Consider the following 20,931-nt stretch of genomic DNA (forward strand, 5'->3'; position numbering starts at 1 on the left):
GGCTGCACGAGGAACCTCAGCCATGGGAGTCAGCTGCTTCAGCCAGCATTGCCCTCTTGGTAGCTATGATACTGCTTTGGTCTGGCACACCCCTGGGCTCTGCTAGCCCTGCAGGATTGGCTCCAGGACCCCTGGGGGCCACCGCCCTTTAAGGTGACTGCATGGGCTGGGCAAACAAGCTGGGTCGAGGTTAGTGTGTGTGTGTCTGTGTCTGTGTCCTCTCCCCCCCACCCTATCCCCCTTGCTGGGAAGCTTTGGAGCAGCACTGGCAGACTCTAGAGGGTGGTGTGTCCAGTCCTGCAGGTGGTGGCCCCACCAGACCTTGGCATGGGAGCAGGATGGGGGAGGAAAGAAGGGGAGGGGTTGGGGAGAAGTAAAATGTGATCCTCTGAGCCCCGGTGTGAAAAAAGCTCCCCAGAGTTGTTGTCTCAGTCCCCTAGGACCAGGTGAAATCCACCAGCATGCAATCTGACAAGACAGGTTGTCTGGCAGAGCTTCCTTATAGAATATGTTTGCCCCCTCCATTGATGCCTATGGGGTATCTATAGTGATCAGCCCTTTCTGGTAGGGCCTGCGGGGCTTCCCCTATAGAAGATCAACTGAGCTCATCCAGCTCTTCTGTGCTCTTCCCCATCCCCTGCAGGATCTAAAGGAATCCCCTATAGAGGGGGAACCCACCCCCTTCTTCCCTCTATAGACCAAAGAGGTAGTAGGGACCATGGCTACCCAGCTGCTTCCTGCATAGGATCCATGGCCATCTCCCTCCCAACACTCCCCCCTTGCAGGGGGTGGATTGAATGCTCCTAGACCGATCCCTTCTCTTAAGTAAAGGGTCGGCGTCGTTCTCTCCCCTGACAGCGGCATGTGTAGCTGTTGGCCCGTTGCTCTAGCTTTCATGGCAGTTCTCGCTGTTGCCCTTCCCCGTGCAGTGCTGAGGAGCAATGCTGATCAGGCAGGAGTGTGTCTGATCCCCGATGTCCCAGTGACCAGTGGGAGAGCAGCCGTACTCTCTCCGAACAGATCTGCCTTCCACCCTGCCTCATCTCCATGTTACTTCAAAGCTCTTCTAGAACCCACTCCTTCCACTGGTGGGTCCTGTTCCTGAGGGCAACCTCTGTTGGGCTAGCCTAGGATCAGGAGTCGGGATCTCTTGTATGACCTGGGGCAGGTCTCAGCCCCACTCCCTGCCTCAGTTTCCCTGTCTGCACAATGGAGATCCCAGGCGTGTTGTGAGGATCGGTACATCGGGCCATCATCAGCTGGCGTGAACTAGCACAGCTCCATTCAAGTCAATGGCGCTGCAGTGACTTCAGCCAGCTGGGGACCTGACCTGTGCATTGGTATGAGGTGCTCAGACATGACCGTAATGGGGCGGGAGGCAGCGTATAAGCACCTAGATACATAGTGGGGAAACCACTCGGTCAGATCTGGCGTCTCTGGTTCTGAGCGGGGGCTGGAAATTCCCTCACCAGCCCCTGGGTTCAGTACCAAGAGGCACCGATGCCCGAACTCCCCTGAATTTCAGTGGCTGCAGAGGTTGCTCTGCAGTCTTAGGGTTGGGCCCTACAATCTGTAGCAGTTCACTGTAGTGCAAGCCCTGTCCAGACTGGGGAAAGGCAGCTCCCTCTCTGGAGGGCCTGGTGTTGCTGAGGGCACAGCAGCTGGGGGGGTGCTTCCCAGCCTGGGTAGACAGATGCATTCGCTCTGCTCGAGCTTGCACACTGAAGTACGTACCCAGGGGGCCGGGTGGGTTTGTACTCGGCTGGCTAGCCTGCACTGCTGCCCATGCCACCATGGACCCACTGGGTATTTTTAGCACATTCGCTTGAGTGGAGCTAGGGCGACTGTCGGCCTGCACTAGGCTGGGATGCGCTACCAGGAGCAGTATGCTGATATAACGCACAATGAGCCCCTTGACTATGAGAAGAGGGATCCCCTGGCTGTGAAGCCAAGGCTCTGACTCACAGCTCCCCGGGTGATTTCTTCTAGGATCTGCTTTCCGATCCAAGTGAACCGGCTACCGCGGGAGACGCTGCTGAGCGCCACGCTCTATGCTGTGCCCATCCCGCCTCCGGGGAGCTCCTCTGAGACCAACAAGCAGCGGCGGGTCCCCGAGGCTCTGGGCTGGGTCACCACCCCGCTCTTCAACTTCAGGCAGTACGTGCACCCTCCCTGTCCCCATCCCCTGGGCAAGGGGCTGGGCACAAAGGATATGTTGGAGGGTGGTTACCGAATGCACTGACTCAGCTGGGATACCAAACCCAGGGGATCTCCTGGTGCCAGTGCCCCACCCGCCTGGCACCAAGGTCGCTGAGTTGGCCCTTGTGTCAGGCTTGTTGCTGAGCATGGCAGCAGCTGTCAAACCCAACCCACTATGGGCTGCTCCCATCCTGGAGGGGCTCTGCAATGAAGCCACCTGTACTCAGGAAACCACCGTCCCCTGGGTCCTCTCCTTGTTCTTAGCCTCAACAAAGCAGGTTCTAATGCCCAAGGCTCTAGATTCATAGATGCGAAGGCCAGAAGGGACCACTGTCATTATCTAGTCCGACTTCCTGTGTAACCCAGGCCAGAGACCAGCCCCACAATAATTCCTAGAGGAAGTCATTCAGAAGAACATCCAATATCAATTTAAAAATTGCCGGTGATGGAAAATCCACCCCAGCCCTTGGTAAATTGTTTAAAATGTACACCTTATTTCCCATCTGCATTGTCTAGCTTCAACTTCCAGCCATTGGATGGTGCTCTACCTTTCTCTGCTAGGGAAGGTCATAACACCCTATCCCCTTCCTTTCTCCAGGGTCTTGACGTGTGGGCGGAAGCTCCTGGGCTTGTGGCCAGCAACTCAGGACAACTCCAGTGCCAGGTCGAGTGCCCCCAACTTCAACCAGCCCGACAGCGTTATCCTGCAGGTGAGTGCCTGACTCTCTGGGCCAAAAATCTTTCAAATGGGACTCTGGGTTTTGGATCCCTCAGTTTTGGGGGACTCAGCTAGAGCCGCCCTGGGCCTGGTTCTCGGAGGCAGCTGGGCATTGAAATCAGGTAGAGCTGGCAGGGCTCAGCACTCTCCTCTGCAAACCAGGCCCAAGGGGTCTCAAGCTGGACATCCTCCCATCTCTGGCCACTCTTGAAAACTCCTGTCCCGACATGCGCTGGGCTCGGTGTGAAACCTGGGGTGGATGCTGTGGGGGCCGGTCTCTTCTTTGCTCGTCCCAGAGGCCTGGTCAGGGACCTGGAGGTGGTGGCCCAATCACAGAGTGGGCTAGGAAGTGGATGCTATGCTCTGGGCTTCTGCCAAGTCAACAGTCAGATACAAAACATAACTATGTCACCTGTGATAGGAGCCGCCAACCTAATAGCTCATCATCCGTGGGGGGGCGGAAAAAAACCCTCTTGGCAGGTCCATAGATGCTCTGTATTTTCCCCTGGGCTGTTCTCTTTCCTCTTCCCCCCCCCCCCCCCTCCAGCTCGTGTCTGCATTCCCTCCACCCTCGGCTGTGCCTCTCTTTCTCTCTTTCCTGTGAGTGCTGGCGAGGATTCGGCTGAGCGCTCAGCGGCAAAACCAGCCCTGCACACAGGGCGCCAGCTGTGGCGAGGAGCAGAGGGGAAGGAGGCAGCTTTGGAAGACCAATATTCCAGCTGGGATGGATTGAGAATCTCCTCCCTGTGGGTTGCTGGGGCTGGCCTTCAAGGGGGAGGATTGCAGTGCAAATAGCACTCGGCCCTGCCTTCGCTTTGCTCTGTTTGTCCTTACCGCTCCGGTTTTTCCTCTCTCTCCTGCACTGGGGCTTCCCCAAAGCCATTGACAAATCCATCACAGTTTCAACTGAAAATGGAGCAGCTGGGTGGGTGGGTGGGGAGAGGGTCCTGCTCTGCCCCGTCGGCTCCTCTTGCAGATAGGAGGAATGGCAGGGTGAGGCTGTGGCTTTCCAGGGCTGGGGAAGCTTGACCTCCTCTTCCTCCCTGAGGAAGGATCTGAATGGAAACTGGCCCAGTTTGTCCCAGCTTGGTCTTGGGGAGAACCAGCGTTCAGTGCAAGAAGGGAATGTGTTAGAGCCACGGCAGACGATGGCCCAGCTGTGAAAGTGGGACTCTTCCCCCAAACTCTTCCAGGCCAGGAAGGAGAGGATCCCCCAGCAGGAGCCTCTCCTTACCCTGACCGAGCCCAGCAGGCAATGGCAGTGTTACCTGGGGTTTTCAGAACCCCCAACAGGGGCAACGTAACTATTTCCCTCCAGGCAGTGTAAGGAATAAATCAACAGGAACACAGCACTTCCCTTTGATAAGATTCATGCAAGTCAGTGTGTTTTCACAGCAGTTTATTAGATTTAAGCACACACAGACATAAGCAATAGGTTTAGAACATCCGGAACGGTCTCAAGTAATTAACAGCAGGTTCGCAGTGGCCAGTTACTCACCCCCCGGGGAAAAAGGGTGTCAGGGAAAATGTCTCTCAAGATGGCTTCGGAGGACTGCTCCCAAGTACACTCTATTCACTAATCTTTTATAACTAACGTCTACAAAACACACAGGTCATAATGACTCCTACTATGTCGTCACTTTTCTAACTTTCAATAAACTTTTCATCTCAGAGGTATCTAGAATCGAGGTTTTCCAACCACCAAGGTTTTGAGTCTCAGTTGTTTACTTGTCTGTCCCCTCCTCCTATTCTGATGAATAGAAACTGCCAGCTCAATATGACCTTGCTTCTGAGAGCTTGTCTCCAAATTAACCCTTCACTATGTGGTGTTCTATTTCATTACTTCAGGGTGGCTGAATGCACATAATATAGTTGCAATTAACTGGCTCACATTCTGGGGTATACACACCCCTCAAATCCAGGGCAATGTCTTAGCACAGCAGAGGGGTGAGAGGACTGGCCCTCCATCTCACTGCACCAGCCGGTCACTAGCCATGCAGCTGGGACTCTGTGTCTGGTCACGCCAATCCGATGGGGACAGCCGGCCGTGCGTCCTTGTGTGCCCCTCACCCGCCTGTGGCATCCAGAACATGCAGGGGAGAGGAAGCAGTTGCTCTGTTGGGTCCAGAGTAGGGAATGCTGGGAGTGGCAGGGACCGAGTCAGCTGGCCTGGCTAGCTGGGCTCCAGACTGAGAGACTGCACAGAGCGGGGTGAGCGGTGTGTCTCTTTTCTCACAGGTCCTTATTCCTAATGGCCCTTAGTGCACCTGGCCTGGAAGTTTCCCAACACTTCCCAGTTCGTGGCTCACTGGGTCGGTAGGGCCGGGCAGTGAGGCGGGCACAAGGGCAATCCCGCCCCTGTCGGCTTCACGTTCCCCTCTGGGAGGGCCCCATGTGTGATGAGTTTCACAGCCTTGGTAATGAGCGTTGCAATGGCAAGTTGAGAGAATACATAGCAATTGCACAGCACATGAGGCTGCAGGAAGCCTGGGCATCTGCTTCAAAGCAGAAGCACAGGGCGAGGGGGTGTCGGCCTTCCCAGAATCCCACCTGCCTTGGGGGAGCAGTAACATGGGGTGGGGGATGCAGGTATCCTGAGAACACCATGTGCCTTGGGGTCAGTAATATGAGGCAAGAGCATCCCGAGTGCCCCAGGTCCCCTTGAGGAGGGCAGCAGCATCTTAACAGAGCCTTCTGGGTGACCTCTGACCCGCTCTTCTTCCCGCCCTGCAGATCGATTTCCCAGCCTCTGCCTTCAACGTGAAGTTCACGAGCCCACCGGCTGCCGAGTTCAGCCCCCAGTACGAGTTCCGCAGCTTGGGCGAGGAGGACCAGCGCAAGCTGAAGGAGGTGATGCAGAAGGAATCGTTGTACTGGTGAGAGGCCGTGCCCGCGTGGGGGGGGACGCACACACCACAGGGATGACACGTGGGGAGGCGAGACCTCAGCCGAGATGGTGTCTCCAGCTCAGCTGCCGGGGACTGTAGCTCGCCAGTGGGCACTGCACAAAGAAGCAGGCACACGTGCATATCCGTGACTGGGGGGCCCGCTGGGGTGGGTGGATCTCCATTGGGTTTTGTCCTCAGAAGTCTGTCTGTGGGAGGAGGGGTCTCTTGGGTCCTGATCGAGAAGTTGAAGGCAACAGAAAAGCTCCCTCTGCCTTAATAGCCTTTGGATCAGGGTCTGTGGCCAGGCAGGTTTGTGACTCTCAGGCCAGCCCGATCTCACACTCTTTCCCACCCACCCACCCCCATCCCCGCCCTGCACTCATGTGCTGTCTGTCAGCAGCAGGACCAGAGGGGAGTCATATGAGGACCTGACCCTCACCTCTGGCAGCCTGGGGCCCCACTAATGGCAGTGCTGGCCCTGAGAACCACACAAGGAGCTGGGAAGCTCCCTCGTGAGTGGCGAGGGCTGAGGGCCAGGGATCAGGTTTGATGCTTCTGCGTGTGCGGCTGCCCCCCATTCTCCCTGTCTGAAGGCAGCTGTTCGCAGGCTGTTCATCTGTCCTTCCCCGGAGTGCCCCGGCCTCGTGCTCTGGCAGATGGCTGAGAGGGAAGAAACTGCCTTCTCCAGATGTGTGTACAAGGAAGGTGTCTCCAACCATCTCTCCTCCTCACCCCGCTTCCCCCCCCACCCAGAGGCCCACGCCTCTGCATCACAGACATGTCTATAAACAAGAAGGATCAGGTGTCGCTGGCCACCCGCAAGGCAGCTCACTGCAGGCTGAGCTCAATCCTAGGGCATGATCCCGACCAGCAGAGCAGGGAGAGGGGGGCAGTATCTGTACCTCTTCTCTAATGGACAGTGGGAAATGGAAAGGTCCCAGGGGACCTGGTAGGGCCCAGTGTCTTGGAGCCAGGCTGGGAAGAACCAGCGAGCAACGTTCTCCCTCTCTCAGTCATCCCCACACATGGCTCCACAGGGCGACCACACCTCCTGCCAGGCTGCCCCGCATGTGCCTGCTGAAGCGGGGAGGTCCACCCCCAATCTAGGGTTCATTACAGCCCCTGTCTCATATGGCACCTGGCCCACCTCTCCCTCCTTCTCCTCCAGTTCTCCATCTCTAAGCACCACAGAGCCCTGGCACCCCCACCCGCCAACCCCATCTCATCTCTCCTGCTCCCCCCAATCCCTGTGGTTTGGGGTGGAGCTGACTCTTCCCCAAGCTCAGGGGCCGTTCTGCATCCTTGCTCCCTCCCCACAGTCTCATGTAGGCATGTACCCCTGGCTCCTGCCCCTGCCTTTGTGTGCCCTCTACAATAGCTCCACCCCCCAAGGCCAAATCCAGAACACAGGCACATCCCGGTCACCAGGTGTGATATCTGCCCCACAGCCACACGCCCCCTGCTGGTACCCACCGGCAACAAACTCTCTGCCAGCTGCTCCTGTGCTGGGCACAGCGTCTGCTTCAGCCTTCTTCTTCTCCTTGGGAATGATCCTTATGCCCATCGCTGTGCCGGGTGCTCTGCGAACAGAGAGGTGCTCACAGAGCTTCTGGGCTAAGCAAGGCCCGGGAGAGGTGGGCGGGGGAGGCAAGCGAGAGACTAGGGAGCTGGGAGCAGCTGGGGCAGGGGGGTTTGGAGACATTAGAGGGGAAGAGGCAGCAAACTTGATATTGGTGCTGGGAGGAGGAGACCGAGACAATTGTCTTGGGAGAGAGAAGTGGGAGGGTGAGGAATTAAGTTCTGCAGAGACCGTTCCCCAGCTGTGGGGTGGATTGGGCCTTAGTGCAGGGACGAACTTCCCAGAGCAGCTGGGTCCAGAAGAGCAATAAAAAGCCAGAAGTGGGCAAGCATGGCCCAGCTCAATCCTCCATCTTCGTCACTCCCAGCTGGGGCTGTGGAGCTGGGTCCCAAACCCACAGGCTGCACTTCCCGCCCCATCCCCTGCAAAACACCCCCAGAGTCCCGACTCCAGGTGGCATGGGGCGCTCCCCCTCTGGCAGAAGAGAAGGACAGAGGCTCAGCAGAGAACAGGTGGAGGGCTGGACATGAGGCATCCGAGCCCACTCCTGCTGGCCGGAATGCTGCCAGCCAGGTATGCTCCGGTCTCGGACCCAGTGGGAATAAGGGGCCTTGCTGTCCCTGTTTCTTTGCCAGCTGATCCAGGCCACGTGGTCGCCCCACGCACGCTGCAGCTGTTGGCTTGAAACGGGACACTTCCTAGAGGAACAGGGCGCAGTGCTGGGAACCGGCAGAAGGCACCCAGCCCTTCCTGGCATTGTGCTCTGGGAGGGCAGTGCCCGGCCCGCCTGCTCCACGGCTCGCAGGTTCATTGCCAGGGTGGGTCGTTCCCACCTTCTCCTACGCAGGCAGAGCTTTCGCTTTCCTTTGCCTTTGTTTGTTTGGGGCGAGCTCTGGCGTCATCGTGAAAGGGAGTGTCTGGGAATGGACCCAGGCCTGGGAGTTGGGAGGGTCGGCTTCCCACACCCCCAGCTCTGCTGATGCCCCTCAGTACCGATCTGCAGCCCCCAGCCCTGAGTTCCCCCCTACAGGCTCTGCCGATGCACCTCAGTGCCAACCCCCAGCCTGCCCTCTTGCCAGTCTTAGCTCTCCGGAGCTGCCAGTCGCATCGGACTGTGCACTGGTCCGTGATGTGGAGAAATGTCCACTAGGCACGCAGGTTATGTCTACCAGCTAGCTTGGGTAACAGAGCGCTGAAGCCACAGCAGCACGGTCTGTACAATCCTGCCTGCAGCCGGAAAATTACTCAGGTGGCCAAAGCACACGCTGCTGCAGCTTCACTGCTCCGGGACCCGAGCTAGATCGAATCTAGCTCAGGTAAATCTACGAGAGCTGCAAGCGCACCCCATGATTGTAATGGAGACACACCTTAAGTTGAGACCTGCCCAACTCATTTCACTGGGGCCACAATGCACTAGTGCCTCTGTAAGATCCAGGCCCAGGAGCGAGGGATTGTCACTCCCTGCAGTCACTGGAATGGAAAATCGTGTGCAGCCCAGGGGCTCCAGGCTGCTACCCTGCTGATCAGGATTTTCAGGGGGAGAGAACAGAGGGGGTTTGAAATTCCCCTTGCCTCACCTTCCTCAATTTCAATGCAAGCTGAAAATCAGCTGAGATGTCCGGAGGAATCCATGTCACTTGCCTCCGCCCGGCCAGCTGACCCCCTGGATCTCTCAGGCTTGAGGTGAAAGGGTTTATGCTGCTTGATCAGGACTTGATCCAGCTGCCTTCCTCAGAAAATGGGATTGATTCAGAAGCCACTAAGCCGCATGCGTCCCAGGACAGTAGAGAGACAAGGTGGGTGAGGGAATATCTTTTATAGGACCAGTTTCCATTGGTGAAAGCGACAAGCTGCAGGTCTCCTCTACCCAGCCCGAGTAACAGGAGCCAAAGTGACTGTCCCAGGGTTGACTTTCCTGCTCTCTTGTGGCCACTCAGAGCACTGACCCTTTTATTTCTTGTCCCGCTCCTGAGATTCCTAGAGCCAGACTCTGTTTCCCGTAACACCAGTGTCAAGCCCTGTCTTCCGGGCACTTTGACCCTGGGCAAGTGACTCCCCCGCTCCAGGCCTCAGGGTCCCGGGACGTCCAGCCGGGATGGAAACGCGCTGCTCTCCCAGGGGACTGAGATCTGTGTCTTGTGACCTTTGCTGCCCTAGGCTGACGGACGCCGACCGGAAGAGACTGTGGGAGAAGCGCTATTTCTGCCACGAGCAGCCTGGATCGCTGCCTCTGTTGCTCACCAGTGCCCCCAGCTGGGAGTGGGCCTGCCTGCCTGACATCTACGCCCTGCTGAAGCAATGGACTTACATGAACCACCAGGATGCCCTTGGGCTCTTGCATGCAACGTAAGCCACTGCCTGGGGAATCCGTCCCGGGGGGTGGACATGCAGTGGGCAGAGACCCCTCCTTTCCCTCGCCCCAGCCACTCACTGGGGGCTGTGGCTTGTGCCTCTCAGCCAGTTGCCGCATTAAGATGCATCCACATTCTGTGAACATCTGAACCCCAAACAGTCCTAAAGCTGTGCTGTCAGGCTGGAGGGGAGGGGGAGGAACGGGGCTTGGGGGGACGTGGGGCGCGGGCTGGGCATATCTGACACATGGGTTTAGAATCTTTGCCCACAGGTTGGGCATGGGGGAAGTGGACTCAGACTGGCGACTGCCTACTAGTGTTCTCTTTCATATGGCAGCCACGACCCACTGCCTGGTCGTGAGCACAGTAGGGGAGCTGGGGGAACTGATCCAACAGGAACCCTCCCAGAAAATAAGAGGGTGGATAAGAGGACCAGGAGACTTTCTGGAGACGGGCCAAGCATCTCCGTTCCCATGTTTTGTGGCATTCCCAGTGGGATGATGTGGTTTGCCTGGGAGGCTGCGGCTGTGCTTTCCCCACAATGCGCCCATGAGAGGCTGTGATGGCAGCAGCAGACCCTCTGCAGGGACCCCAGCGGTCTCGTCTGCAGGCAGGTGGGCTGGGTTCCTCTGGAGAGAGCCTGCTGTGACCTCCTCCCAGTGATGCGGGGCTTGTGGCTGTAGGTTCCCAGATCAGGAGGTGAGGAGGACAGCTGTACACTGGATCGACTCCATGTCGGACGCAGAGCTGCTGGATTACCTGCCGCAGCTGGTGCAGGTGAGTCACTGAGTCATTCAGCCCAATGTGCACAGCATGGCCTATGGTTAGGGCCAGGCCCGTCCGTCTGTCCTGCCTGCTGATGGAGAAATGTCCTTGCTTCTCCCCTCCCAGGCCCTGAAGTATGAGTGCTACCTCGACAGCCCCCTGGTGCGGTTCCTTATGAAGCGAGCCATCTGTGACCTGAGAATCACCCACTACTTCTTCTGGTAATGTTGGTGTGGGTGCTGCAGCCTTTGGGAGGGGTCTGTGCTCAGCTGGGGCCTGCCCAAGTGATGGGAGGTGCCTGGGGAGTGGGCATCCCACCATTTAACATCACCAGCCATGACTTGTCCCCCTCTGAGCCTGTGAGGTACAAGCCCCAGCTCCCCACCCTGGAGTTCCTGCACCGGGGAGAGTAGGAATGAGAGGGGTTGGGGGCCCCTTGTCCTGACCTCTCCATGCTGCCCTCTTCCCCCAGGCTGCTGAAGGACGGACTCAAGGACTCCCAGTTCAGCATCCGCTACCAGTACCTGCTGGCGGCCCTGCTCTGCTGCTGTGGCAAAGGCCTGCGAGAGGAGTTCGACCGGCAGTGCTGCCTGGTCAACACCTTGGCCAAGCTGGCCCAGCAGGTTCGGGAGGCTGCTCCCTCCTCGCGACAGGTTGGTGCTTAGCCTGTACCTCTGGAAGGGGCATGAGCGGCAGGGGGGTCCGACTGAAAGCTGCTTGCTTTGCTTACAGGTCTGTCCGCAGGGAGCGGGCCAAGAGCGCTGGCTGTCAGGGGACCTCCCAGCTGCCCCAGTTCCCACCTCGCCCAGTGAGAGGCGCTGTCGGGAGCCATGTAGGAGTCCTGGCTGCAGCCCCACCCTTCCAGAGTTGCTGAAGGGCCGTGGGATAGGAGCGTTGTTCCCCCTTTTCCTCCAACTCCCATCCCCCACTGAGGGGCCTTCCATACCCCACACATGCGCCGAGGCTCCCCCAACCTCCTCGCCCATAATTCCTTGAGGTCACGGGCACCTCCCTCCAGTTGAGGGTGACTAGGCAGGCCTGCCTAGCGCTGCTCCTTCAGGGGTCACTGAGCAAGGCAGGGTTCCCAGGCATGGTGCATCCGCACTGCAGCTGGAGAGTGAGAAGCTGCCATTGGGAAGGGATTGCAGAGCTGCAGCTCCCCCTCAGCCAGTCGATCCCTCCGGGGGGCGTTGATGCTGGAGTGGGTTGCTGGCCGGGCTGTGGGTGGGGATGTGCATGCAAGGCTGTGACCCACCCCTCCCCACGTCTCCGGCAGGCCATTCTCCGAGACGGGCTGGTCGACGTGAAACAGTTCTTCAGCGCCAATGGCTCCTGCCGCCTGCCGCTTAGCCCCAGCCTGCTGGTGAAGGGGATCGTGCCCAGGGTGAGTGACTGAGCCGGGGTGAGAAGGGAATCAGGACCCGGGCTGCTGGTCCACCTGCTGTAGTACGGCTGATTCCCCCAGAGGCACAGAATGCCAAGACAATGGATTCTAATGAGAAGACCTTTTGCATTGTCCATCCATCAGCTCTTCCCCCTAATCTACGTACCCCGCAAGGAGCACCAGTATCTGCCTGCGTACCTCAGACCCATGTGCTCCTGACCACCAGCCCTGTGTCTCCTCTCCACCTGCCCCAACGCTCCAAATTGGCTCCTGATCTGCACCCCATCCCCATGCACCCACCCGCACCCGCCTCAATGCGGTGTGTCCAGCTCTCTGCCTCCCCCGAGCTGCAGTGCCAGTCTAGCTGAACCTCGGTGTGGGTTTGGGGACGTGAGTCAAATGCCTCCAAGGACCTTGCATGAGCTAGGCAGAGAGAAGCCTGGTGACTGGCTAGTGCATAAATCCCCTGGCCCGAGTGTTGGGCCTGGTGGCTCTACGCATCACAGATAGCCAGGGCCCAGAGGCGGTGATCCCTGCAGGGGGCAGGTTGATCGATGCTGCTGTCCTACTGACAGGCAATGGACCAGTGGGGGCCTGTGTCCCCCGGCAGACTGAGATCATAACCCTAGGATGCTCAGGCCTGCAGCAATGTTCATATCCCCAGGTAGCTCTGGTTCTTCCTGACAGTCTCCTCCTTCCCTCCCTGGCGGCAGGACTGCTCCTATTTCAACTCCAACGCCGTGCCCCTGAAGCTCTCCTTCCAGAACGTGGATGCCCTCGGGGAGAACATCCGCGTGATCTTTAAGGTGAGCCCTGCTGCCGCTGCTTATCTGGTTGGCTCTGTGCCTGCGCCTCTGGCACGCGGTTCTGATCAAACAGCCATTGCTGAGGCTTCAGGGTCAAAGTGCGGAGGAGTTCATTGCAGAGTATTAGCCAGTAGGGCACGTCCTCCTCTCTGGCTGCTCCCGTCCCTGCAGCAGCTGTGAGGCCAGGCGCTTGTCAAACAAAAAGCGAGCAAAGGTCTCCGAACTGTGATGGGAACCAGCTCCACTGCAAGCCGTGGCTGCGTGACAAACCCTAGTTCCCCGAGAAATGCCCTCACTAAATAGCAAGATGGGGGGCGCCCTCTGGGTACCATCAATGGAAGGCACTTGAGTCCAGTTCTTCACCCACAAAGTCCCTGCCACAGAAGCCGAAGATTTAAAAAGCCAGTTGGATCATGTAGCTCATGGGCAGTGTCATTCCCTACAATCTATTTCCCCCAGGCTGGTGCTCAGTCCCGCTTTCAGTGTCCCAAGTGAGGAGGCTTCCACCCCTTCCCTATTCCACAGTCTAGACCTGACTGTTGGCACCTCTCCCTGATGTTCCCACTTGCTCAGCTCCCACAGAATCGCATCTGTCCCCGAAAAAAGTGAACCCCCTTTAGCCCCAGACACATGGTGGAAGAGACTGGTCCTGCATTCATGAATTGTGGGGTTTGTGAAGGCTTTGCTGGGCAGGGGCAGAGCTGGCAGTGGCCTCTTTAAATCTGAGAAGAGCCTCTGTGGGGAGGGTGCGAGATCGCTCCTGGGAGAGGGAACCCCAGAGAGGGAACAGTGAGCTGTTGCCTTCATGGAAACACGCCAGTTGTGACCATGCACCTTCCCTCCTGTGACTGCCAGTGTGGAGACGACCTCCGGCAGGACATGCTGACGCTGCAGATGATCCGGATTATGAATAAGATCTGGGTGCAGGAGGGGCTGGACATGCGCATGGTCATCTTCCGCTGCTTCTCCACTGGCCGCGGCCGGGGTAAGTCGGAGGCCGGGTGTGACTGTCTCCCGCTTCCCTCCCAGGAAGTTGCTGCTCCTCTGGGGCTGTGATGCTCTCGGCATGGGGACACTGTCGGGAATCCAGCGGCTGCAGAGCCAGGATGAACAGCGCCCGAACCCAGCGACTGTCCCTTTGGGTGTGTCTGTGCTGCCACCAGAGGGAGATGCCGCGGAAGACTCTTACAGCCCGATTTTCAGAGGTGGATTTTGATCTGTGCAGCTGCAGACATTCAGCCCTTCTGCAAATCAGGCCCACAGTGCCTCAAGTCAGGCTCTCAAATGAAGGCATGCAGATCGGTGACGGCTGGCCCCAAACGCTGACCTCTCAGAGGGCTGCTGAGACCTTGGGGACCCAGGCTGGGATCTCTCTGGGCCACCCGGGGCAGGGGGAGGGTTTGGACGGACAGAGTGAGTGGCGATTCTGGGTGCTGACCCTGGTACCTGCTGCCTCCCCTTCCAGGCATGGTGGAGATGATCCCCAACGCAGAGACTCTGCGCAAGATCCAGGTGGAGCATGGGGTGACGGGCTCCTTCAAGGATCGCCCCTTGGCAGACTGGCTGCAGAAGCACAACCCCACGGAGGATGAGTACGAGAAGGTAGTGACGTGGGAGTGCAGCGGGGTGACTTTGGAACGGAAAGGGGCCGTACAAATCCCACTGTAGGGAAGGGAGCAGGGGTCCGAGGGAGGCAAATAGCCTCTGCAGTTTGGGATGATGCACAAACGAATGCACCTTCCAATATGCTTAACTTCTTGTAAGCCCTCCACATAAACAATGGCCGACAGATGCACCCTGAGCCTGGCTCGGGCACGGCGCTCGGCTTTGTTTAGGCCCTTCAGTAAGTGAACTTGATCTTGACCTTTTGCATAAAGCAAGCCAGCCAGAGGCACCTGTGCTCCTGGACTGTGCCTGCATCTAAGGACAAGCTGGACGGATGGTCTAGATATACTTGGTCCTGACTTGGTGCAGGGGCCTGAACTCGATGGCTTTTTGAGGTCCCTTCCAGCCCTGCGTTTCTGTGATTCTGTACCCACAGGTTTGTTTATATGTAGGACCTACAGCAAGAGTGCAAGGGTTTTTTTGTTTTTTTTTAATGCTTTGTTACTTAAAACAAGTTCCTGGTGAAGGCGGGTGGGGGAGCTGAGCAGCATTAAGTGTCCCCCTCCACCTCACGGACCAAGCTTGCTCCTGAGAGTGAGGGACTAAACATTCCCATGCTCTCTCCCCTTCCTCTCAATTCCTTTTTGAAGTCTCTCTCCTCTCTTCCCCTCTCACCTGCTTTAACCCCTTCTCCCTCTCCCAGGCAGTGGAGAACTTCATCTACTCATGCGCCGGGTGCTGCGTGGCCACCTACGTGCTGGGGATCTGCGACCGGCACAACGACAACATCATGCTCAAAACCACCGGCCACATGTTCCACATCGACTTCGGCAGGTTCCTGGGCCATGCCCAGATGTTTGGCAACATCAAAAGGTGGGTGTCACCCACAGTCGCCTGGCAGAGGGGTGACACCTACAATCCCATTGTATTGCACGCTGGAACAGAACTTAGCCCTGGCTCCCTTTTACCAAATATCTTCTCCCTGCAGCTGTTGTGCTGGGGATGGCCATGTTTCTGTGAGACTACAGGGCTACAGTCTGTACTGTGGATACAGTGGTTTGGAAGGTCTGCTGTGCGGCTGTCGGGGAGCCTGGCTGTTCCCAGCTGGATCAGGGTGTCTTGTGTCGGATGCAGGACAGACTGGAGTGGCTATCTGTTCCATTTCCCATGGTCGACCCCTCTGCTCCACACCCTGTGCTGATCTGGGCATGCGTGTCTCTTTCTCTGGTGCAGGGACCGGGCCCCGTTCGTCTTCACCTCGGACATGGCCTATGTTATTAATGGTGGTGACAAGCCCTCCAGCCGCTTCCATGACTTTGTGGATCTCTGCTGCCAGGCGTACAACCTGATCCGCAAGCACACCCACCTCTTCCTCAACCTGCTAGGCCTGGTGAGAACACAGGAGGGTTGCCCTGGTCCAGGCACCGCGGCGGCTTTGCTCTCGCTGGGCCTCATTACCAAAGGATCTCCAAAGAGCAGGCCACCCTCCGTGCCCAGGCCTTGAGATGCCTCCCACCCTCAGTGCTGGGGAAATTCCCTTCCCCCTCTGAGTCTGCACCTGCCCCTTGGCCTCTCTGGTTCTGCCCCCGACCCTGGGCTCTTGGGTCCCATCTGACAGCGCTATGTAAGCAGCATGCTCCACCCTTGGGGGGGAGGCATGTGCTTAGTGTCACGCAAGCGCCCCTCCGGCTGTCTGAAGTGCGGCAATGACTGCCTGATCATACGGAGCTCACCCAGCCCTCCTCACCCACATGGGTGACTTGGATCCAGGCAGACACACCCAGCGCTGGGCTGGGCTCGCTAAGTACATCTCATGGGGTGTGGATGTGAGTTATGGGGAGAAGTCCCCCGTCCCTCTCCACTGAAGGAGACTTCAGTGGGGATGCTGGACAGGCCATCTTGACCCGCACCTGGGCCATGTTTAGCGTAGAGGCCCCAGGATCGGCTGGTCCATCTCTCTCTCCCTGCTCCTTCCCCACCTCTGGGCGCCTGGCACTGACCTGGCTGCCCTGCTCCCCAGATGCTGTCCTGTGGTATCCCGGAGCTCTCCGACCTCGAGGACCTCAAGTATGTCTACGACGCCCTGCGGCCGCAGGACTCCGAGGCTGATGCCACCACCTATTTCACCAGGTAAAAGAGTGCACCTGGCGCTGGGCGACAGGTGGGGAAGGGGGCGCCCCTCTGTCACCAGGGAGAGATGGAAGGGCCTTCAGTGGCTGTACACCCCACTCCTAGGAAAGGAGCCAGGCTCTTTGTGTCTCAGCATCCCTGGTTGAGGGGCCTTTGTGCACTCAGGAGAGTTTAGGGGCCGGGGTGCCAAGAATGGCAGCTGCCTTTGGCCCAGGATGGCGTCCCCCCTCTCTCACTAAGATGCTGCCCTCCCTCATTGCAGGTTGATTGAGTCTAGCCTGGGCAGCGTGGCCACCAAGCTCAACTTCTTCATCCACAACCTGGCGCAGATGAAGTTCACAGGCTCGGACACCCGCCCTGTGCTTTCCTTCGCCCCCCGCATGCACACGCTCAAGACAGCCGGCCGGATCCGCGACGTCTTCCTTTGCCGCCATGAGAAAGTCTTCAACCCCAGCAAAGGCTATGTGAGCACTGCAGCTCTGCTTCTTCCGGACACGTGCTGGGGGAGATGAGAGATCTGGGAGAGGGATTCTGTGCTGGGGGGTGGGTTTGGAGGAAGGCCCGGTCTACTGCCATTCAGTGGAGTCCCGGGGCAGAGAGACAAACCAAATTAAGGCTGCTGCAGCGTTTTCCTGATTCTGGCCTCACTAGGAACATTTAGTGGTTTAGAGGGGGCAAACCCAGTCCTGTGGAGGAAGGGAAATGTGGGACCTATCAGTGGATGGCTGCCCTCACACTGTATGATTTTCATTAGAACCCAGGTCTCTCCACTTACCCTTCCATGAGGCCTTCAAAGGTGACTTGACTTGAATGTCTGCCTCCCTTCAGACGCATGTTCCTGAAAACTTTCCCCAGCTTTTAACAGGGTCTGAAGTGATGCCAAAAGAAACCATTTAACCTCTGTCTGATTTTCAAACTTCTTGCATTTCAGTGCATGCACGGTGGGTTTGATTCTGAGCTAATCTGGATGTCAGTTGGGCTACTCCCGATTTGTCCTGGTAGTAAGTTAGATCAGACGCAGGCATGCCAGCGGTAACAGGCTCTGCCTCCCTGTCTTGCAGACGTACGTCGTGAAGGTGCAGCGGGAGAGCCCCTGCGAGGTCACCTATGTCCAGCGTACCTTTGAGGAGTTCCAGGAGCTGCATAACAAGCTACGCCTCATCTTCCCCTCCTCCCACCTGCCCAGGTAGCCCTGCTGCCCCTCCTCTCTTCCTCAGCGCTGCTTCTTGTCCCACCCCCAGAGAAAAGGGGCTGTGCTCTGCAGCTGGTTTGGTGCAGCTGGTTTGGGGCTTGGTTCATCTCTGGGCTGGTGCATGCTGGGAGGAGGGGACGCGCCTCCCTCGTGGGCTTTGCCTGCCTCCAGGCAGCACCCACGAGGACAAGTCTCCCCCTGTGTTTTTTTTTTTTTTTTTTTCCCCCCCTATGCTGCTTCCTGGCTTTCCCAGACCACTGTAACTTGACTCAGCCCACTACAGCTGTCCCTGGCTCCAGACAGCACCCACCCAGACTGAGCCCTTCTTGATTCTCTTGGTGCTGAGAGACACCTGTCAGGATCCAGCTATCCTTGGCTTTAGGGCCCTCCCACCCTGCCAGTATTCCCTGCCCACCCATCCTCCAGTTTTTGCTGGCAGCACCTGTCCAGATTGGCCTGGAAAGTCCTCTAGATTCTGTTGCTGAGAAACAATCGACTCGGCACCATTGTGGCGTGATGTGCCTCAGTCCAACACTGGCTGCCTCTGGCAAGAGCAGTTGGCTTAGGGGACCTACTGCTTCAGCAGTGCATTCTGCTGCCCTCGACTGGGGACTTGCTAACTGTTGTGTGTGTCTGTCTCTCTCTCTCTCTCTCTCTCTCTCTCTCTCTCACCTACACACACAACTGGTCAGTTTCCCCAGTAGGTTTGTGATCGGCCGGTCACGAGGCGAGGCAATGGCCGACAGGAGGAAAGAGGAGCTGAATGGCTACATCTGGCATCTGATCCACTCAGCCCCAGAGGTGGCTGAGGTAAGATTCTCTTCTCAGCTCCTCTCAGTCTACGGTGGAGAAGGGATCTAGCATACACGGCTTAATAGATAACACTGCCTCCTAGAATTTATCTAGTGAGTATAGCAAGTGACTAAGGGAAAGGATTCCTGGGCCCTTTTCCAGACTGTGTTAGTGAGAAGTGGGCAAGTCATGTCTCTCTGTGCCTCAGTTTCCCCATCTGTAAAATGGGGACAGGAACATGAGCTTTGATCCCATGGAGCTTGCAAGTCTTAACTTTATTCCAGTTTGTAAAGTTCTTTGAAGATCAGACACGCCATCAAAGTGGTGAGTTGTTCCTCTGGCTTGAGATTCTGGAGGATGGAAGGTGCTATATTAATAACTGATGGTGGAGTTACATATCTTGCTTTGAAGTTTGCGGAACATGCTTACGGATGGAGAAAAGAGCCTGTTACCTCTGTTGTGTAATACAAGCCAGACTTGTGCTATTCTTGCCTTGCAGTGTGATCTTGTGTATACGTTCTTCCACCCACTCCCGCGGGATGAGAAGGCTGCAGGCACCAATCCAGCTCCAAAGCCCGCAGGTATCACTATTCATTGTATATGGTCCATCTAGTCTGGTATGGAGGCCAATATCAGGCGTGTCAAAGGGAAGGTGTAACACACCCACACAATGTACCTGTACTATGCTGTACTAAACCACAGCGGTAGATTCCTTCCTGACCTCTTGATGGAGCAGGAGAATGGGGGTCAAAGTAGTGGTTACCCTAAGGAAAAACAGCCCCTCCAGGGGATTCCATTGTGGCGATGTTGGGTATTTAGAAGCACGACTTTTACGCTTCTTCCTAAGAAGCTGGCATGTGGTTTCGAATTGCTGCTGCACCGCTGTGTCGCTGCTTGGTTTCTAACCTGTGCTGGCCTCTGTAGCTCACCCCCTGTGCTGGTAGGCACTGCGCCCTATCTCTGTCCTTTGCCTCTTTCCAGATGCCACGTGGTCTCGGCCCATCGGGAAGGTGGGAGGGGAGGTGAAGCTCTCCATCTCTTACAAGAACAACAAGCTCTTCATCATGGTGATGCACATCCGAGGCCTGGTAGGTGCCTGTACCCCAGCAGCAGCCGTGGCTGCTGCGCAGGCTCTGTCTGTATCCTGGTGCTGTGGAAATGACTGGGGTTTTTTTGGTCTCTCCCTCTTGTAGCAGCCTCTCCAGGATGGGAATGACCCTGACCCTTACGTCAAGATCTATCTCTTGCCTGACCCCCAGAAAACCACCAAGAGAAAAACCAAAGTGGCTCGGAAAACCTGCAACCCCACTTACAATGAAATGGTACCGTCCAATTCCCTTTGACCCTCATATAGGGCTCATGGAAAGAGCATTCAGCTGTGATGGGGTTAGGTTAGATCTAGGGCCAGCTAAGTGAATCTTTACCATCTTTCCCGGACGAGGGTGGAATCCAGTTGCCTGCCACTACTAGTGCACTGGCTGGATTGCTTGGGTCAGTAGGGATCAAAAATCGCCGCTGACTGAGGAAAGTTCAGCAGCTTGTCAAGTGAGCTGGTGTCTCAGACCAGTTTCCAGGGAAAAGGGCCCATCTCCTATCTTGTCCTCTCAGCGGAGAGGCCAAGCACTGAATGGCTCGTGGAGACTGAGCTACACTCTCCCTCCAGAGCATGGTTGCGGCACAGTAATGGGGCAGCAGTAGGGACTCCCCATTCCGTAACCGAGAACTTCCTTCTCCAGGCTGCCAAGGTACCGCGTTCGGACCGGTAAGGGCCTTCCCCATTCTCTGTCTTGCAGCTCGTCTACGACGGGATTCCCAGAGGAGACCTTCAGCAGCGGGAACTGCGCCTGAGCGTCCTGAGCGAGGAGAGCTTCTGGGAGAACATCCTTCTCGGGGAGGTCTGCATTAAGCTACGGGACCTGGACCTGACCCAAGAGAAGATTGGCTGGTTTGAGCTGGGCTCCAGGAGCCAAGGGACCATGTGAGGAGAGCAACAGTGGTGGCAGTGTCTTTGGAACCACGTCAGCCCTGCAGTGCTAGTGCTAGGCCGTGGGAATGGGTGCGAGTCCCAGGAGTTGTATCCTGGATCCAGATGGATTTTGTTTTCTGCAAGCAGGAGCTAGAGACAAACCCTCTCTCTGTAGATGAAGGTGTTCATTTTTGGGGGGTGGTTTTTTGTTACATTTTCCCTGTAGAAACTGGGAACTCAACATCGCAATAGGAAATCCTATTGTGACTTGAAAAGGCTGCAGTCGATTTTTTTTTTTTTAAGTTTACCTTGTGTCAAGGGAGCAACAATGAGGGAGGGGGGAATATCGGGGACACTTTTTTTTTTTTTTTTCTTTGAGATTTTTATTTTTAAAAAATAATGAAAAGTAATTTGTGTCCAGATGGGACATGAGGCTTTGAGAAGAGACCTGTGGGTGTGGAGGGAGGAGAGATACTTCATCAGGAAGGTTCTTATTGGACTGTCCCTAGGGAGTTTGTTTTAAAAGAATGTATATATCCATAGGAACTTCTGGGGG

General features: G+C 56.9%; 1 protein-coding gene across 2 annotated transcripts in view; it reads left to right on the forward strand.

Annotated features, from left to right (window-relative positions):
- Positions 1 to 20,713, forward strand: part of PIK3C2B (phosphatidylinositol-4-phosphate 3-kinase catalytic subunit type 2 beta) — a 73,141-nt gene extending 52,428 nt beyond the window's left edge. For both annotated transcript variants that reach the window (XM_074935887.1, XM_074935888.1), the window contains exons 13-33: positions 1,990 to 2,157; positions 2,798 to 2,909; positions 5,651 to 5,793; positions 9,542 to 9,730; positions 10,419 to 10,512; positions 10,627 to 10,721; positions 10,973 to 11,153; positions 11,777 to 11,884; positions 12,598 to 12,690; positions 13,546 to 13,675; positions 14,156 to 14,292; positions 14,999 to 15,168; positions 15,529 to 15,685; positions 16,316 to 16,425; positions 16,688 to 16,889; positions 17,487 to 17,611; positions 18,310 to 18,427; positions 18,909 to 18,990; positions 19,391 to 19,497; positions 19,603 to 19,731; positions 20,203 to 20,713. In XM_074935887.1, the coding sequence (XP_074791988.1) occupies positions 1,990 to 2,157; positions 2,798 to 2,909; positions 5,651 to 5,793; positions 9,542 to 9,730; positions 10,419 to 10,512; positions 10,627 to 10,721; positions 10,973 to 11,153; positions 11,777 to 11,884; positions 12,598 to 12,690; positions 13,546 to 13,675; positions 14,156 to 14,292; positions 14,999 to 15,168; positions 15,529 to 15,685; positions 16,316 to 16,425; positions 16,688 to 16,889; positions 17,487 to 17,611; positions 18,310 to 18,427; positions 18,909 to 18,990; positions 19,391 to 19,497; positions 19,603 to 19,731; positions 20,203 to 20,391 (2,839 nt within the window). In that variant the 3' untranslated portion in view covers positions 20,392 to 20,713. The remainder of the gene's footprint in view (positions 1 to 1,989; positions 2,158 to 2,797; positions 2,910 to 5,650; positions 5,794 to 9,541; positions 9,731 to 10,418; positions 10,513 to 10,626; positions 10,722 to 10,972; positions 11,154 to 11,776; positions 11,885 to 12,597; positions 12,691 to 13,545; positions 13,676 to 14,155; positions 14,293 to 14,998; positions 15,169 to 15,528; positions 15,686 to 16,315; positions 16,426 to 16,687; positions 16,890 to 17,486; positions 17,612 to 18,309; positions 18,428 to 18,908; positions 18,991 to 19,390; positions 19,498 to 19,602; positions 19,732 to 20,202) is intronic.
- Positions 20,714 to 20,931: the final 218 nt, after the last annotated feature.

The sequence above is a fragment of the Natator depressus genome, chromosome 21 (assembly GCF_965152275.1).
Source record: "Natator depressus isolate rNatDep1 chromosome 21, rNatDep2.hap1, whole genome shotgun sequence".
In the NCBI taxonomy this organism is placed as follows: Eukaryota; Metazoa; Chordata; order Testudines; family Cheloniidae; genus Natator; species Natator depressus.